The following is an 18755-nucleotide window of genomic DNA, read 5'->3' on the forward strand; positions in this document are numbered from 1 at the left end:
CCCTGACCTCAGGCGATCTGCCCGGCTCAGCCTCCCAAAGTGCTAGGATTAGAGACATGAGCCACTGTGCCCGGCCAAGTTATTGGCATTTTTACACATTTAAATAATTATTTAAAATAGATTCTGAGTTCTGTATATAAATATTTTAATATATTTTATTTTTGGAGTACCAATTAAAACAAGGTTTGAAGGTATCTAATGATAGAAAGGGATTTTTGAGAACCTCTCCTACTCCCAAGAAGGGATTCAGTACTCCCTTGGAACTAATGCCTCATTTCTTTAACAGACAAGTCATCAATTGCTGGCTCAGAAGATGCTGAACCTCTTGCTCCACCCATCAAACCAATTAAACCTGTCACTAGAAACAAGGCACCCCAGGAACCTCCAGTAAAGAAAGGACGGCGATCGAGGCGGTGTGGGCAGTGTCCCGGCTGCCAGGTGCCTGAGGACTGTGGTGTTTGTACTAATTGCTTAGATAAGCCCAAGTTTGGTGGTCGCAATATAAAGAAGCAGTGCTGCAAGTAAGTAGGTGTTTCACTCTGACATGTTGACCTCTCAACCATAAAGTTGCTTATTTATCCCTAGTTTGTTGCACAGATGCATCAGGACACTGAATGTGGTTGTAATTGAGTTGTAAGACTTGTTACAGTTAGATTTTGTGGTGTGGGCTGTTCTTAAATAAGAAATACTCTGGGGCCATGCTGTCATTAATAGAATGTTCTGCAACAATGGAAATGTTCTATTGGAATAGTAGACAACAATAATGGAAATGTTTAGTTCAGTGTGGCAGCCATTAGCCACATGTGGCTATTGAGTGCTTGACATGTGATTAGTGTGACTGAGAAACTACATTGTTTACTTCGTTTAACTTTAGCTATGTGTAACTAATGACTACCATATCAGACTGTAGCTCTGGAGGATTCCTACTTAAAACCTGACAACTTTATGATATTATGTTGACCCAACAAAATTATGACAATTCGGGAAACATTGGAGATACACTGCATAAATATCTGTGCTTTCCGACTGTCTCTTAGAATATTTTCGTGCACATGGAATTTTTTTTTTTTAAGAGGCAGGGTCTTGCTCTGATACCCAGGCTGGAGTGCAGTGGCATGATCATAGCTCACTGCCAACGTTGAACTCCTAGGCTCCAGTGATCCTCCTGCCTTGGCCTCTCAAAGTACTGGGATTACAGGCATGAGCCACAGTGCTTGGCCTCATATGAAATTTCTGTTGGTTTTTTTTTTTTTGAGACGGAGTTTCGCTCTTTTTGCCCAGGCTGGAGTGCAATGGCGCAATCTCCGCCTCCCGGGTTCAAGCGATTCTCCTGCCTCAGCCTCTCGAGTAGCTGGGATTACAAGCATGCGCCACCATGCCTGGCTAATTTCTGTATTTTTAGTAGAGACGGGGTTTCTCCATGTTGGTCAGGCTGGTGTTGAACTCCCGACGTCAGGTGATCTACCTGCCTCGGCCTCCCAAAGTGCTGGGATTACAGGTGTGAGCCACCGCACCCGGCCGAAATTTCTATTTTTAAGAAGTTTTGTTTTAATTTGTATGGGTACATAGTAGGTATATACATTTATGGTATATATAAGATGTTTTGATACAGGCATGCAATGCATCATAATCATATTATGCAAAATGGGGTATCCATTCCCTTAAGCATTTATCCTTTGTATTATAAACAATCCAGTTACACTTTTCAGTCATTTTTAAATGTACAATTAAATTATTATTGACTATAATCACCCTGTTGTGCTATCAAATACTAAGTCTTATTCATTCTTTCTAATTATTTTTTTGTACCCATTAGCCATCCCCTAATATGGAATTTTTTATGTTGAAATTTTTATTACTCTACTTTTTCTCCTTTTTTTAGTCAGTTTGTGGATGTACTTTTTGCCATCTGGGATACTTTATTTAAAGTAGATCAAGATAGTAGCATAAACAAATTTTGGTGATTGAGCATCTTGTAAATTACCTGGCACAAATAATAGGTATCAATAGATATTTGCTGAATGAGTGAGTGACATGAAAGTGATTAATATAAAGAATAGTTGGGAGAAATGCTACATTATTTACTTCAGGGGAGATAATTTCTAGGAGACAAGAAGTAGTTCTGTGCTTTGGTTTGGTCTGACCTTAAGCAATAATCTTGTCTCAGTCTCATTAGTGGAAAGAAGTAAAGTAATTCACAGATCACAAAAAAGTACATGATAGCAAGATAAAGTTGTGCTAAATTTAAGAGTTAAAGTGGATTCAGTGCAATTGTAGACTTCAGATTACATTAGAATTTTATTAAATCTAAATTTAGGGGTAAAGTATATATCAAAGCCACCAGATTTAATTATAACATTGTAGTGGTAGACAAAGGAGTTGTTTGATAATTTTAGTCTGTTTTGTGTTAAGATTACTTGATGAATATTAGCCTCATAAGAGAGTAGGACTGATGCGACTACAAGAAATACTGACTGATCACTTTGTGTGTAGTGCTAGTCAGTGTTGGATTACAAGAAATTTGAGTCCCATTTCAAAAATAATTTGATATTTGCTCCTTTTAGATCCTAAAGGTAGGTGAAATTGCTGATCCGGGGATTCAAAGGCTCAGATTTAATCTGAGTAATGAGCAGTCCTTTTTTCAGCTATAAAAATGTGAACCTGAATAAAGATTCACTGATTGTTTCAGGCAAAATGAACACTTGTTTCAGTGCTTCTCTTCTAAATTTAATTTGTTTCATGGTTTAATCCTTGTTTTCCTAGGATGAGAAAATGTCAGAATCTACAATGGATGCCTTCCAAAGCCTACCTGCAGAAGCAAGCTAAAGGTAGTGTTGTTAAAAAGGTCTTCCCCCAAATGTTCCTTGCTTAAATGCTGTGTAGTTGTATACATCCAGTAGAAGAGAATACTTTTTTTTTTTTTTAAGTGCAACTCTTTCGCAGGGAGTAGATTGTTGAAGCTAGGTAATAGGTACATGGGGGTTGATTGGACTATTTCCTGTATTGGGGGATATTTTTTTAATTTTACATAATAAGTCTTAAGATTTATATAAAAATTATAGTTCATTCTATTTCCTAGAGCAATTAAAGTATACCTATTTCACCTGATCAACTTAGCATTAACTTTCTTTAGCCTTTCAATGCTAACTTTTAGCTGCAGGAAACTGAGAATGTTGTGTCACGTTTCTACGCTTCTATTTTTTAAATGTATTTTTTTTTTTTTTTTTTTTTTTTTTTTTTTTTTTTTTTTTTTTTTTTTTTGAGACGGAGTCTCGCTTTGTCGCCCAGGCTGGAGTGCAGTGGCGCGATCTCGGCTCACTGCAAGCTCCGCCTCCTGGGTTCACGCCATTCTCCTGCCTCAGCCTCCCGAGTAGCTGGGACTACAGGCACCCACAACCGCGCCCGGCTAATTTTTTGTATTTTTTTTTTAGTAGAGACGGGGTTTCACCGTGGTCTCGATCTTCTGACCTTGTGATCCGCCCGCCTCGGCCTCCCAAAGTGCTGGGATTACAGGCGTGAGCCACCGCGCCCGGCCAAATGTATTTTTTTAACTTATTTTTAATTTTTGTAGATACATAGCAGGTGTATTTATTTACTTATTTATTTTTTTGAGACAGAGTCTCACTCTGTCTTTCAGGCTGGGGTGCAGTAGCATGATTATGACTCACTGTAGCTTTGACCTCCCAGACTGAAGCCATCCTCCCACCTCAGCCTCCCTAGTAGCCGGGACTACAGGTGCGCACCACCACGCCTGGCTAATTTTTGTAATTTTTGTTTGCAGAGACGGGATTTTGCCATGTTGCCCAGGCTGGTCTTGAACTCCTGGGCTCAAGCAATCCTCTCACCTTGGCCTCCCAAAGTGCTGGAATTACAGGCATGAGCCACCACTGCACCTGGCCAGCAGGTGTATTAATTTATGGGGGTACATGAGATATGTTGATACAGGCATACAATGGGTAATAATCACATCAGGGTACATGGGATGTCCATTACCTCAAGCATTTATCCTTTGTGTTACAAACAATCTAATTATACTCTTGTAATTATTTTTAAGGGTACAGTAAATTATTGCTGACTGTAATTACCCTGTTGTACTATCAAAAACTAGATCTTATTCACTTCTATCTAGCTATATTTTTGTACCCATTAACCATCCCCACTTTCCCCCTCAACCTCACTACCCTTCTCAGCCTGTCGTAACCATCATTCTCTCTGTCTCTATCTCCATCATTTCAATTGTTTTAATTTTTAGCTCCCACAAATGAGTGCAAACATGTGATGTTTGTCTCTCTGTGCCTGGATTATTTCACTTAACATAATGTCCTCTAGTTCCATCCATGTGGTTTCAGATGATAGGATCTCGTTCGTTTTTATGGCTGAATAGTACTCCATTGTGGATATGTACCACATATTCTTTATCCATTCATCTGTTAATGGACGCTTAGATTGCTTTCAAATCTTGGCTGTCATGAATATTGCTGCAGTAAACATGAGAGTGCAGATATCTCTTTGATATACTGATTTCCTTTCTTTTGGTATATACCTAGCTGTGGGATTGCTGGATCATATGGTGGCTCTGTAATTCTATTTTAAATAAAATTATTCTCACTTATAGACAGATGATGTTGTTGTTTTTCCCCCAGCTGTGAAAAAGAAAGAAAAAAAGTCTAAGACCAGTGAAAAGAAAGAGAGCAAAGAGAGCAGTGTTGTGAAGAACGTGGTGGACTCTAGTCAGAAACCTACCCCATCAGCAAGAGAGGATCCTGCCCCAAAGAAAAGCAGTAGTGAGCCTCCTCCACGAAAGCCCGTCGAGGAAAAGAGTGAAGAAGGAAATGTCTCGGCCCCTGGGCCTGAATCCAAACAGGCCACCATTCCAGCTTCTAGGAAGTCAAGCAAGCAGGTCTCCCAGCCAGCACCGGTCATCCCCCCTCAGCCACCTACTACAGGACCGCCAAGAAAAGAAGTTCCCAAAACCACTCCTAGTGAACCCAAGAAAAAGCAGCCTCCACCACCAGAATCAGGTGAGTGCGGAGGGCAAGAAGGAATTGCTGAACCACAAGTACTAACAAAAAAGCACTGATGTTTCAAACAGCATTTGAAAGCAGGAAATATATGATTTTAAGTCTTCAGTTCAAGAAAATCAGCTCTCTTTCTAACTATTATGTATAATAATAAACAAACAAAAAACCAGTTAAATTGGAGATATTGTTTTAATTTCCTGTTCGAAGCCTAGAGTTTAAATAGTTTTTTTTTTTTTTCTAATGCCCCTTTCTTCACAGGTCAGTCAGTACTAAAGTAGTTGTTGCCAGCATCTGACTGCAATTTATTCTGAATTTTTTAGGTCCAGAGCAGAGCAAACAGAAAAAAGTGGCTCCCCGCCCAAGTATCCCTGTAAAACAAAAACCAAAAGAAAAGGTGAGGAGAGATTTGTTTCTCTGCCATTTCTCAGGGATGTATTCTATTTTGTAGGGAAAAAGCCTTATCCTTGACTTCTATGTATATGGCAGTGGAATTTCTTAAAATTAAGAAATTTCAAGTTTAGGCTTTTAGCTGGGCACGGTGGCTCATGCCGGTAATCCCAACACTTAATGAGGCTGAGGTGGGAAGATTGCTTGAGGCCAGCAGTTCAAGACCAACCTGGGCAACATAGCAAGACCCTGTCTTTATTTAAACAAAAAAACAAAAGAAGAAGTAGTTAGCCAGGCATGGTGGCGCTTGCCTGTAGTCCCAGGTACTCAGGAGGCTGAGACAGAAGGATCGTCTTGAGCCCAGGAATTCGAGGCTACAGTGAGCTATGATTGTACCATTGCAGTCCAGCCTGGGTGACAAAGCAAAACACCGTCTCCAAAAAAAAAAGTTTGGGCTTGGCAAGGCACGGTGGCTCACGCCTGTGATCCCAGCACTTTGGGAAGCCGAAGCGGGCAGATCACTTGAGGTCAAGAGTTTGAGACCAGCCTGGCCAACATGGTGAAACCCTATCTCTACTAAAAATACAAAAATTAGCCGGGTGTGGTAGTGGGCGCTTGTAATCCTAGCTACTTGGGAGGCTGAGGCAGGGGAATTGCCTGAACCTGTGAGTCAGAGGCTGCAGTGAGCTTAGACTGCATCACTGCACTCTAGCCTGGATGACAGAGCGAGACTCCATCTCAAAAAAAAAAAAGTTTAGGCTTTAGCCTATTTCTTTTTTGGTCTCTTCCTTGTTGCTTTTCCCTTCTTTGTGGCCCTGTATGTTCTAGCCTAGGAATCTGCTTATTCTAAAAGCCATTTGGCATAATTATTTTTTGACCCCAACATCCTTTAGCAATTATTTGTCTGTAAAAATCACCCTTCCTTGTTTTCACTATTTTTATTTATTATGGATAAAGAGATAGTGTGGTGACTTACATCTATAATCCCAGCACTCTGGGGGACCAAGGCAGGAGGATCACTTGAGGGCAGGAGCTGGAGACCAACCTGGGCAACACAGTGACACACAGTTGCTATAAAAAATTTAAAAATCAACTAGGCATGGTGGCATGCACCTGTAGTCCCAGCTACTCTTGAGAAGCTGAGGCAGGAGGATCACTCGAGCCCACGAGGTCTAGGCTGCGGTGAACTATGATTGTGCCACTGTATTGCAGCCTAGGCAACAAAGCAAGACCCAATCTCTTAAAAATTTTTTTTTTGAAGATTATTTCTCTGTTTATGTTGGAAACATGTTTTTTAGATCTATTAATAAGATTTGTCATTTGTGTTATTATCTGTTGCAAATATGAAGGCAAATAGGGTGTGATCTTGTTCTATATTCATCTTTTGTCTCCTTAGGAAAAACCACCTCCGGTCAATAAGCAGGAGAATGCAGGCACTTTGAACATCCTCAGTACTCTCTCCAATGGCAATAGTTCTAAGCAAAAAATTCCAGCAGATGGAGTCCACAGGATCAGAGTGGACTTTAAGGTAAAGGTTTTCAGTGACCGTAAAGTATATTGAGTGTCAAAGACTTTAAATAAAGAAAATGCTACTACCAAAGGTGTTGAAAGAGGAAATCAGCACCAACTGGGGAAATGAATAAGAACTCCCATTCACAGATAGGTTTAGCGCTGGGAGAGCTTTGGTCAGTGTTCTTAGGTCACTGTTTGTGAACTGACTGCAGAACATAGATAATGAAACATTCCTATCCATCCTGAGCAGTATCAGAGGAAGTAATTCCTTCACATGGAAAGTATCAAACCATGATGATTCCTTGAGTTAGCAAAACTGTAAGGGAAATTCAGTCCCAGTGTATCTTTGCAATATATTCGATATGAATTGAACAAATAAGCGAGCCTTTTAATAGTCTGTGTCTGAGATTTAAACTTTCTAAAGCAGCAGTTATTTTTGGACTCATTGAAATGAAATACTCTGACATTCTGATGTCATACTAATTTTATGCTTTTCATCCTTATTTTCCATCCAAAGTTGTGTAATTGTAAAACTTTCCTAAGTGACCTTTCTCTCTCCACAGGAGGATTGTGAAGCAGAAAATGTATGGGAGATGGGAGGCTTAGGAATCTTGACTTCTGTTCCTATAACACCCAGGGTGGTTTGCTTTCTCTGTGCCAGTAGTGGGCATGTAGAGGTAAGGCATCCTGCTTCTTTGTACCCCAGGAAGTACACAGATTATTTTTCTGTGGATGAAATTACTATAGTCTGTTTTGTTGGTGTTTAGCAGGTACTATCCCCTGTTTAAACCAGCTAAAGAAATGTTTTGAAGTATTTTAGAGATTTTAGGAAGGAATCTGCTATTAGAGTAGCAAAGTTATTGAGAGTGAAAAGATCAATAATCCCATCTCTCTTAAATTCAGTCTTTATTAGAGTTCTGATCTTTCTGTTAGATGTCTAAATAAGAGAAAAAATTATACAGTGGTCTATTAAAAGGGATGCTGTTGGTGGTGGTTTTATATTGTATATCAGAGCCTCTTTGTCTACAAAGAGCTCTTACCAATTAATAAGAAAAAGGAATGATATCCAGAAAAAAAATAGGCAAAAGACAGAAATAGATAATTCACAAAATTATAAATAAATACATGGTAGGTGGCGGGGGAGGTGAAAGGAGGGTGTCTGTTTTTTAGCCCTCTAGTGACCAAAAACTGGAAATTAAAGCATGATAAAAAAGAATCCTGAATAAATGGGGACTTTCTGTTGGTAGAAAGAAATATAGATTAGTTACAATCTTTCTTTCTGAGGGAATTATTTGGAAATATATATTTATCTTTAAAATAGGTATATCCTCTAACATAGCAATTGCACTTCAAATACTTATGGATATAAATAGATAAATTGGCAAACCTGTAGATATAAAGTAGTGTTCATTTCAATATTGTTCATGATAATAAAAAACTGGAAACAACCCAAAAGTCCATATAGGAGCATGGGTTAAAATAAGTATAGGGCATATATAATGGCAAATATGAAGTCCTAAAGATGATAATATAGATTGATGTTATTAGGTTGGTGCCAAAGTAATTGCAGTAATAACATGGAAAGATGTCCATAACATATCACTGAGTGAAAAGAACAGATTACAAGATAGTATATAAAGCACAATCCCATCTTAGTTTGGAAAAGTGTTTTTAGAATATATATCTAGAAAACAATCTGGAAGGATTCATACCAAAATATTAAGAGTGTGGTTGGATTATGGGTGACCTCTATTTGTTTCTCTGTTTTTTTGTTTTTTTTTTTAATCTTTCTGAGTTTTTTTTGCAGTATGTACCACCTTTACAATGAGAAAGGAAAAAGTGCACAATTTTGAATAGGAAGCAGTAGTTTGTCATTTATAAGGGACATATCCTACATCCTTTACAGTTCTTAAATTCCTGGCAGATACCTCTTTGGCTTATTACTTACCACATAAGATATGTATGCAAAGGTAGTAAAGAAAATCCAGGTCGGGTGCAATGGCTCATGCCTGTAATCCCAGCACTTTGGGAGGCTGAGGCAGGAGGACTGCTTGAGCTCAGGAGTTCAAGATCAGCCTGAGCAACAGTGAGACCTCATCTCTACTCAAAAAAAAAAAAAAAAAAAAAATACCAGGCACGGTAGCATGTGCCTATAGTCCCAGCTACTCTAGTCCCAGCTACTTGGGAGGCTGAGGTGAGAGGATCACTTGAGCCCAGGAGATCAAAGCTGTAGTGAGCCATTATCACACCACTGCACTCCAGCCTGGGCAACTAAGCAAGACCCTGTCTCAAAAAAATAAAAAAGAAAAAAAAAAAAGAAAAAATAAGAAAATCCAAGCTAGGTTGAAATCTGAATGTTGAGCAGTCAGTGAGACACAAACTAGGTAAGAAACTCAACCCTGCCCACTTGCCATTTGAAGTTATTACTAGCAAAATTACAAATTATTGCCTGGTATTCATTTACTAAGCAAATATTCTCTTAGTCCCTATTATGAACAACTTATTGTTCTAAGTGCAGCTGTTGCTTCAGATATCATTGAGACTGAGAATATTCAGTCTACAAGTGCCAGGGGTCTACTATATCTCTTTTCCCTCCTAATATAGTGCTTTGCACCCACATTTATGCCACCCACAGGTATAACTTATTTTTATAGCACCAGTCCTTCAACTTCTGGGATTAAACAGATTTCTTTTTCAGGGTATAATTGTTCTGATTTAAATTCTTTATAGTTGTACATAGCAATCTCACAGGATTCCTAAAACATGAATTAGAGAATAGCCTGCTGCCTGCACTGCACTCCTAAAGCATAACCAGTGCTTGATGAACTCTCTTCCAGGCGAACTTTTTAAACTTTTTATGTTGACATGATTTCAGATTTACAAAAAAACTATGAGTCGTACAAAGAATTCTAGGTACCCCTCACCCAGATTCCCTAAGTGTTAATATGTTTCTCTGTGTGTATCTCTTCTACAAAATAACAAATAAAATACATATACACATTTTACCTATAGATATACATTTGTCTAAAATTTTGAGAACAAGTTGCAGACATATACCATTTTACCTATAAATATTTTAGTGTGTATTTTTAAAAATCAAGGACATTCTTGTATTTAACCATGGTATAATTACCAAATCAGGAAATTAACATTGGTACATTACTATTATCTGATCTATAGGCCTTATTTAGGTTTGACCAATTGTCCCAATAATTCCTTTGTGGCAAATGAAAATTCTGGATTATCCTAATTAGTATTTTTGAAAATCCTATATCAATATGAAAATAACTTATTTCTAAAATTAGAAATGGAGGCTGGGTGTGGTGACTCATGCCTGCAATCCTAGCACTTTGGGAGGCCTAGGCGGGTGGATCACGAGGTCAGGAGATGGAGACCATCTTCGCTAACACGGTGAAACCCCATCTCAAAAAATTAGCCAGGTGTGGTGGCACGCACCTGTAATCCAGCTACTCAGGAGACTGAGGCTGGAGAATCGCTTGAACACGGGAGGCGGAGATTGCAATGAGTCGAGATCGCACCACTGCACCCCAGCCTGGGCGACAGAGTGAGACTCTATGTCAAAAAAATAAGTAAATAAAAATAAAAATGAATTAAAAAAAAATAGAAATGGAAAGGACAAACCAGAGCTTAGAATTGTTTCGTATATTACAGAAAACGTTTAAACCCTCCCTATTTCCCTCACCCCACTCCTTTACATTCCCATAGCTCTTTGTTTATACCACTCTTAGGGCACTTAGCATGTTCTCTTAGATCTTGGATTATATTTACTTTGTTACTTTCTAATTCCACTGTTATTACCACTTTAGTACTCTGAATCTCCCACAGTGCCCAATACTGTACTTTTTTACATAGTCATTATAATGAATATGTATTGACTTAAATATATGCCAGTGGACTACTAAAACCCAAAGTATATAAGGAGGGTATGGTTGATTATGTTTTTCTACATATTATTTGACATACTTCTATCTTCCCATGTTCTTACTATAGTTTGTATATTGCCAAGTCTGTTGTGAGCCCTTCCACAAGTTTTGTTTAGAGGAGAACGAGCGCCCTCTGGAGGACCAGCTGGAAAATTGGTGTTGTCGTCGCTGCAAATTCTGTCACGTTTGTGGAAGGCAACATCAGGCTACAAAGGTACAAAACTTGGTAATAGAACTACAGCTGGACCTCTGTGTCAGTGGGTTCTGTATCCCTGGACTCAACCAATCTTGGATTGATTATATCTGGGAAAAAATTAGTAGTTGCCTCTGTACTCTACGTGAACAGACTTTTTCTTGTCATTATTTGCTAAACAATACAGTATAACAACTATTTACATTGTATTAGGTATGATAAGTAATCTAGAGATAATTTAAAGTATATGGTGAGCAGATCACTTGAGGCCAGGAGTTCGAGACCATCTGAGCTAACATGGTGAAACCCCATCTCTACTAAAAATACAAAAAATTAGCCAGGCGTGGTGGTGGTCACCTGTAGTCCCAGCTACTTGGGAGGCTGAGGCAGGAAAATCTCTTGAACTTTGGACTCAGAGGTTGCAGTGAGCCACTCCAGCCTGTGGTGCAGTCTGTCACGCCAGCCTGGGTGACAGAGTGAGACTCCATCTCAAAAAAAAATAAGTATATGGGAGGATGTGCATTTTCTTATATGCAAATGCTGCACCATTTTGTCTAAGGGACTTGAGCATCCATGGACTTTGGTATCCTCTGGGGGTCCTGGAACCAATCCCTCACGGAAATCAAGGGTGACTGTGCTTAGAGTATTGCTTTCTTTTTCGATCTCTATTTCTGTCTTCCAGTTAAGATTTTGTATCTATATTATTTCTCTTTTTGCTTAGTCTGTCTTTAGTATTTAATTGGGTGTCATCAGTTGCCCATTTTGTGTTTTAATTTTGGAACAATGGCAGAAAACATGATACTGAATAAAATTCCAAAAATAAGTCAAATCTCCCTAGTAAGAATGCTGATCACCAAGTGCCTTTGGCAGGAGTAAATAATGCGTGAGGAAATTAAAACTTACAGTTGTGTGCTCTACTTACTTGCCAGTAAATGTGAAATGGGGTGCTAAGTAATAGGTGTTGGGTGAAGGTAATATGATGCTCATCATTTTGCCATTATATTTTCTTACAGCAGCTGCTGGAGTGTAATAAGTGCCGAAACAGCTATCACCCTGAGTGCCTGGGACCAAACTACCCCACCAAACCCACAAAGAAAAAGAAAGTTTGGGTGAGTTATACACATGATGCTCTTTTATAGAGAACTGTCCTGTGACTATTGGGCCTATGTAACTTGTATTACAAATATCTATGCTTGAGGATGTCAGTATGACAATCTTTTTGCCTCATTACTAGGAAATCATCTCAGTAGAGAAATGAAATCTATAAATGGATGCATTTGAGAACCTTTTAGTTAAGGAAAGATATTAAAAACAAGAAATTCCTGTTGAATTTATTTTCCTCTTTTCTAGATCTGTACCAAGTGTGTTCGCTGTAAGAGCTGTGGATCCACAACTCCAGGCAAAGGGTGGGATGCACAGTGGTCTCACGATTTCTCACTGTGCCATGACTGCGCCAAGCTCTTTGCTAAAGGTACCCAAAAAGCCAGTTTTGCCAACTTTCGGAGGTTGTACTTGGTGTTTTGGAGGTGAACTAGACTCTCTAGTGAAATGAAATAAAAAGTCTCACACATTATGTCAAGGATACCATTTAGACACATTTCCTAAGTTCCTGTTTAGAACTTAGCAACTAGAAATGTCTTGTTAGTTCATATGGGAAGTGTTAAGAGGACTTTTCATTATAACTAACCACAAAGAAATCCTCTAAGCTAGTATTTCCCAAAGTGTGGTATATATATTATACATTTGTTTATTTCAGAAGTGATTTTAGTTGGTACCCAAACATTTTCTTTTAATAGTTATATTAGAAAAAATATTAATATAACTAATACATTAAACCTATTATATTACTGACTTAGGATAATCATATAAAGTTCAGTATTTTAACTAAGATAAGCAGATCAGTTTGAAGAAGTTCATTAAGTAAAAAATAATAAAGGAGATCTCTGTATATAAAGAAAATTTATGAAGGTTATGCAGAGTACCGAATCTTAGGAAGTGCTCCTCTAAGCTCTAATATAAATGCCCTAGAAATAAGGAAAAAGCTTACATGTACTGTTTCTGACTTCCATATTGCCACTTCCTTTTAAATATTTAAATATTTCTTTCAAATGTGTGAGAAATTTCTCTCTTCCATTCTTTTCTATTGTTTTACCTTGAAAATCTACCTTATGACCTTTATAAATGAAAACTAGTAAACTAAAGAAAACTAGTGGCGTATGAAGCTTTTCTGTGAGTATTTGAGGGGTTCAGAATAATCTTGAGAGACTGCAGATATGTGAACATTCCACAGTAGATCCATGCTGGTGTTCATGATCCCAGAAGAAGATTTAGATTGGGTTGGTATATGCAAGTCAAGGGCCGTAAAAACACATATACGTGAGCCAAAGCACTGCTGTAAACTTTGCTTTGCTTTCAGGAAACTTCTGCCCTCTCTGTGACAAATGTTACGATGATGATGACTATGAGAGTAAGATGATGCAATGTGGGAAGTGTGATCGCTGGGTCCATTCCAAATGTGAGAATCTTTCAGGTACAGAAGGTTGGAGTCTTTTTATTTCAGTTTTCTTCTTTATAGGTACTACTGCATTTATAAGCCTCTAGAGCACTTTAAACCTAAAATTATGGTTGTGTTGTTATTTGAAATCTCTAAAGTTTTTTTTTTTTGAGACAGAGTCTTGCTCTGTTGCCCAGGCTGGAGTGCAGTGGTGCGATCTCCACTCACTGCAAGCTCCGCCTCCCGGGTTTACGCCATTCTCCTGCCTCAGCCTCCAGAGTAGCTGGGACTACAGGCGCCCGCCACCGCGCCCGGCTAATTTTTTGTATTTTTAGTAGAGATGGGGCTTCACAGTGTTAGCCAGGATAGTCTCCATCTCCTGACCTTGTGATCCGCCCGTCTCGGCCTCCCAAAGTGCTGGGATTACAGGCGTGAGCCACCGCGCCCGGCCTAAATTTATTTTTTAGTTTCTAGAATAAGCAGCATTGTATTACATTTGTGCTCACTTATCTTGAATATATGCCTTTAAAGTATTTATTTGCTGTCCTTTGTGGGTTCCATAACCTGATTCTCAATAACCAAATTCAGGATTGGTGTTAATTAATAATGCCACTTTTTGAGATCAATATGTGTGATATCCAGGAGGATATTAGAATCTTAATGTGGTGCCCAACATATGGCTTTATAGTAAGTTCAGTGGAATAGTTTCCTCTTCTTCCTCTCTCCCATTCTTCAGAGGACCTCATCATGGTAGGTTTTTGTTTTCTTAGATGAGATGTATGAGATTCTATCTAATCTGCCAGAAAGTGTGGCCTACACTTGTGTGAACTGTACTGAGCGGCACCCTGCAGAGTGGCGACTGGCCCTTGAAAAAGAGCTGCAGATTTCTCTGAAGCAAGTTCTGACAGCTTTGTTGAATTCTCGGACTACCAGCCATTTGCTACGCTACCGGCAGGTAGGCCAAGTCTCATTTTTTTTCTGAGAGCTTCTTCTTAGGTAGTTTTTACGTAGTGTTTCTCTTTTGTTTTGCTTCATTCTCCTCACTTAATTTTTAGTTACTTGTTGTGGCTATAACCATTAGGAAAATATTTAGAGCCAAGAGTAGGACCTTCTTTAGAGTAAGAAATGGGAAGGAGCTGTATCTTCAGAGGTCTTGCTGTTATAATGAGAAATTTGGACTTTATACTCTGAACGTGATGGGGAGCCAGTGAAGCACTTCACCCAAGACAGTAACCTGATCAGAGTTGCTTCTTAGAAAATATTATTCTGACTGGAGTGGAGAAGGACTGGAGATACCTGAGCCTAGAGGCAGGATTCGTAGTTAGGAGACAGTTATAGTAATCAATTGGAAAAACACTTTCTGTCTATGTAAGTTGTGAACTTTACACATTTATAAAGTAGTCATTAGAAGAACCATATGGATCACTTTTAACTCAGAGCTAAGCTGCTGTTTTATCTTTTAATAGAGCTCCCTTTTTTTTAATAGGAAAGTTAGCTGCTTTCTATGTTATACTCAAAAGGAACTGAACACAGTTTCAGCTTCTTCATACTAGGTTTGGAAATTACCAAGAAAAGTTCCTATGTTAGCCTAGCTAAGCTATTACATAACAGTCTCATTTTTAACTTTCCTTTTCTATTTGAGAAATCTGATTATTTTCATGTTCTTTGGAATATGAAATGAATATGAATCATTCAGTACCATCTTTATTAATTTTAATAGAATTTGCATGGACACCTTGGTTTTAGTGTTAGATAAAAGCAACATATCTTTCCTGGCAATAGGCTGCCAAGCCTCCAGACTTAAATCCCGAGACAGAGGAGAGTATACCTTCCCGCAGCTCCCCCGAAGGACCTGATCCACCAGTTCTTACAGAGGTCAGCAAACAGGATGATCAGCAGCCTTTAGATCTGGAAGGAGTCAAGAGGAAGATGGACCAAGGGAATTACACATCTGTGGTATGTTTCTATAGCGAGCCATCAAAATTTCTAGTGCCAGTGTAGCTTCCTTGGATCTGTGGGGCATGAGGCTGAGTATAAGTAAATTAAAAAATGATTTGTATTATATTTAGAAATGTCACATGGCTTTAGAAACCAAAAAATGTATGAGTTATTTTAGCTTTGTGTTTCAGAAGAAGGGTTATGATAGGGAAGGTAATGTCTTAAAATAGTTCTTTTATTTCACTTTCATCTCAGTTTTCTGAAAATTATTTTTATATTAAGAGGAAGCACTAACAAACTGTTGATGTGGAAAATGCTAATGTGAAATTAATTGGTTCTCCCTCCCCTTTTGAGATCAGATCTGAATAATGTGCCTTTCTTTATAAGATCTTCATTTGTAGATAGATGCCTGTTAATTTTATGATTTTAAGAATGTATAGGAAATGATCATTTATTATCTCATGGTCTATATTTGCTATTCTGTTCTTTATTATTATTTTTGAGATGGAGTCTCGCTCTGTTACCCAGGCTGGAAGGCAGTGACAGGATCTCAGCTCACTGCAACCTCCGCCTCCCATGTTCAAGTGATTCTCCTGCTTCAGCCTCCTGAGTAGCTAGGATTACAGGCATGCGCCATCATGCCTGGCTAACTTTGTATTTTTAGTAGAGATGGGGTTTCACCATGTTGGCTAGGCTGGTCTTGAACTCCTGACCTCAAGTGATCCACCCACATCAGCCTCCCAAAGTGCTGGGATTATAGGCCTGAGACACTGTTTGCTTATTTTAATCCAAATTAAAAACTGTGGACCTGCTTGGATAATTTATCATGATACAGCCAATTTGTTTGCATTCTTACCTCATTAGCCTGGCATCTCTTAATTGCCACAGGTTAATTGTGAATTGAATCTCAAAGGTCTCAGCCAAAGAGTATTATACTACATTAAAATAGGGTACGAGTTTTCTGTTGGATCTCTGTGCTGGATGATTAGGGAGGAAAAAGGAAATGGTTTTTAGAACACACTGTTTTAAGAATAATTAACATTTTGTTTTTGTATACAGTTGGAGTTCAGTGATGATATTGTGAAGATCATTCAAGCAGCCATTAATTCAGATGGAGGACAGCCAGAAATTAAAAAAGCCAACAGCATGGTCAAGTCCTTCTTCATTCGGGTGAATGATATTACTAATTCATGGTTTTAATGCTTACCTATAAGTAACTACCCTGTGAATACAATGAACTTATTCTCTTCTACTTTTTGCTTTGTCATGTCTATGAAACATCTTTGGTTTAATTTGATCCTCTGATTCTTTGAGAGGAATTTGGTGAGGTTGCCAGAGTGGATGGATCTTTCCCTTGGTGGCCTGAAATTATCCTCATATTGACAGAGAAGCTGGTTTGAAGTTTTTTCATGTGGTATCTAAATGAATGTTTACATATTTACATTTTGTTTGTGTTTTATTTTAGCAAATGGAACGTGTTTTTCCATGGTTCAGTGTCAAAAAGTCCAGGTTTTGGGAGCCAAATAAAGTATCAAGCAAGTAAGTGAATTTAGCATCACTTTTTTTTTCTCCTCATCGGCTAGAAGTCTGAGAGTTCTCGTATTTCTAGATTGCAGTTTTCCTAAAGGTTTTAATACTAGAAATGAATTAGTTGAAATGCCTTTTCGGTGCTGTTTTGAGGACTACACTTAATGTTTGTTATAGGCAGTTGCCTTTTTGTTCTTTACTTTTGTATTTGTTTTATTGTAAGGAGCTTGGTTTAATTGTGACAAATGTACAATACATGTGTGATATAGCCATGTAGCTGGCCTTGTTATAAATGGGTTCTGTTTGACTGATAGTTCAAATGGTGCTTTGTACTGCTCTTGATTTTCCATATGTAAATTCTTTTGATTTGATTTGATTTGATTAATTTTTTTTTTTGAGACGGGGTCTTGTTCTGTTGCCCAGCTGGAGTGCAGTGGCGTGATCTCGGCTCACTACAACCTCTGCCTCCCTGGTTCAAGTGATTCTCCTCCCTCAGCTTCCCAAGTAGTTGGGACAACAGGCGGGCACCACCACGTCCAGCTAATTTTTGTATTTTAATAGAGACTGGGTTTCACCATTTGGGCCAGGATGGTCTTGATCTCTTGACCTCGTGATCTGCCTGCCTTACCCTTCCAAAGTGCTGGGATTACAGGCGTGAGCCCCCACGTCTGGCCTCTTTTGATTTTTTGATAGGGTTATCATTTGTTTCAGCAAGTTTAACCAAGAGTCATATGTTGAGATATTTTTTAAAATATTAAGTTCTGTGTACTTCTGCAGTTTTCCAAATGCTGTGACTTGTTCTTATATTCTGTGAATGGCTCGTACATGGGGCAACAGGTGATATCAAGAATTTGATTATTTTATACAGTTCTAGGTATACTGTAGGAGTTCAATAAATGCTTGTTGAATCAATTATTTTCAGCAGTGGGATGTTACCAAACGCAGTGCTTCCACCTTCACTTGACCATAATTATGCTCAGTGGCAGGAGCGAGAGGAAAACAGCCACACTGAGCAGCCTCCTTTAATGAAGAAAATTATTCCAGCTCCCAAACCCAAAGGGCCTGGAGAACCAGACTCACCAACTCCTCTGCATCCTCCTACACCACCAATTTTGAGTAAGCCACCAAAAGGAGCGTCGTCACCCATTTCCCTCTAGATGCAGACGATTGACTTTGTGAATCCAATTCACTAAAATTAGATATACTTGGCTATCAGAAAGGAATTTTAAGGTCATCCTTAAATGTAATACCATCATTAATTTTGCTTCACTTGAGGTGTTAATGAGGACTTGATATAAATACTCTTGAGTATTGTAACATAGATAATGAGATAGCGTTACTCTGAACACTTTGAAAAGTGGTTATTTTATAGGCTGTAGGCTATGTAAGCTAATTGTTTTCTTTTTTCCTGGAAATCAGACATAGTATTGCCAATTTTAACTGGATCTCAAGGTATTGATGGGAGTCTTTTGGATTTCAAGGTACTGATAGGAGTCGAGAAGACAGTCCAGAGCTGAACCCACCCCCAGGCATAGAAGATAATAGACAGTGTGCTTTATGTTTGACATATGGTGATGACAGTGCTAATGTAAGTACTTTGCGACACAGGGCCCTAGTTAATACATACCCCAAAAGAACTGTTTGTCCTTGTGTCCATACTTGATGACTGGGTGCCATTTATTTAATGAACTTACTTACAACTTACTAATTTATAACTTTTATTTACCTATAACTTATTA

The 18755-nt window shown here is 38.5% G+C and overlaps 1 protein-coding gene across 5 annotated transcripts in view; it reads left to right on the forward strand.

Annotated features, from left to right (window-relative positions):
- KMT2A (lysine methyltransferase 2A) overlaps positions 1-18755 on the forward strand; it is a 93177-nt gene that overhangs the window by 42751 nt on the left and 31671 nt on the right. For 4 of the 5 annotated variants that reach the window (XM_050758352.1, XM_050758354.1, XM_050758357.1 and 1 more), the window contains 16 exons: positions 287-521; positions 2764-2828; positions 4644-5021; positions 5342-5415; positions 6805-6936; positions 7484-7597; positions 10932-11078; positions 12071-12166; positions 12408-12528; positions 13474-13596; positions 14322-14506; positions 15334-15507; positions 16549-16659; positions 16955-17028; positions 17939-18132; positions 18498-18604. In XM_050758352.1, the coding sequence (XP_050614309.1) occupies positions 287-521; positions 2764-2828; positions 4644-5021; positions 5342-5415; positions 6805-6936; positions 7484-7597; positions 10932-11078; positions 12071-12166; positions 12408-12528; positions 13474-13596; positions 14322-14506; positions 15334-15507; positions 16549-16659; positions 16955-17028; positions 17939-18132; positions 18498-18604 (2330 nt within the window). The remainder of the gene's footprint in view (positions 1-286; positions 522-2763; positions 2829-4643; positions 5022-5341; positions 5416-6804; positions 6937-7483; positions 7598-10931; positions 11079-12070; positions 12167-12407; positions 12529-13473; positions 13597-14321; positions 14507-15333; positions 15508-16548; positions 16660-16954; positions 17029-17938; positions 18133-18497; positions 18605-18755) is intronic. The other variant, XM_050758355.1, reaches the window with a different exon arrangement.

This window comes from Macaca thibetana, chromosome 14 (assembly GCF_024542745.1).
Source record: "Macaca thibetana thibetana isolate TM-01 chromosome 14, ASM2454274v1, whole genome shotgun sequence".
NCBI lineage: Eukaryota > Metazoa > Chordata > Mammalia > Primates > Cercopithecidae > Macaca > Macaca thibetana.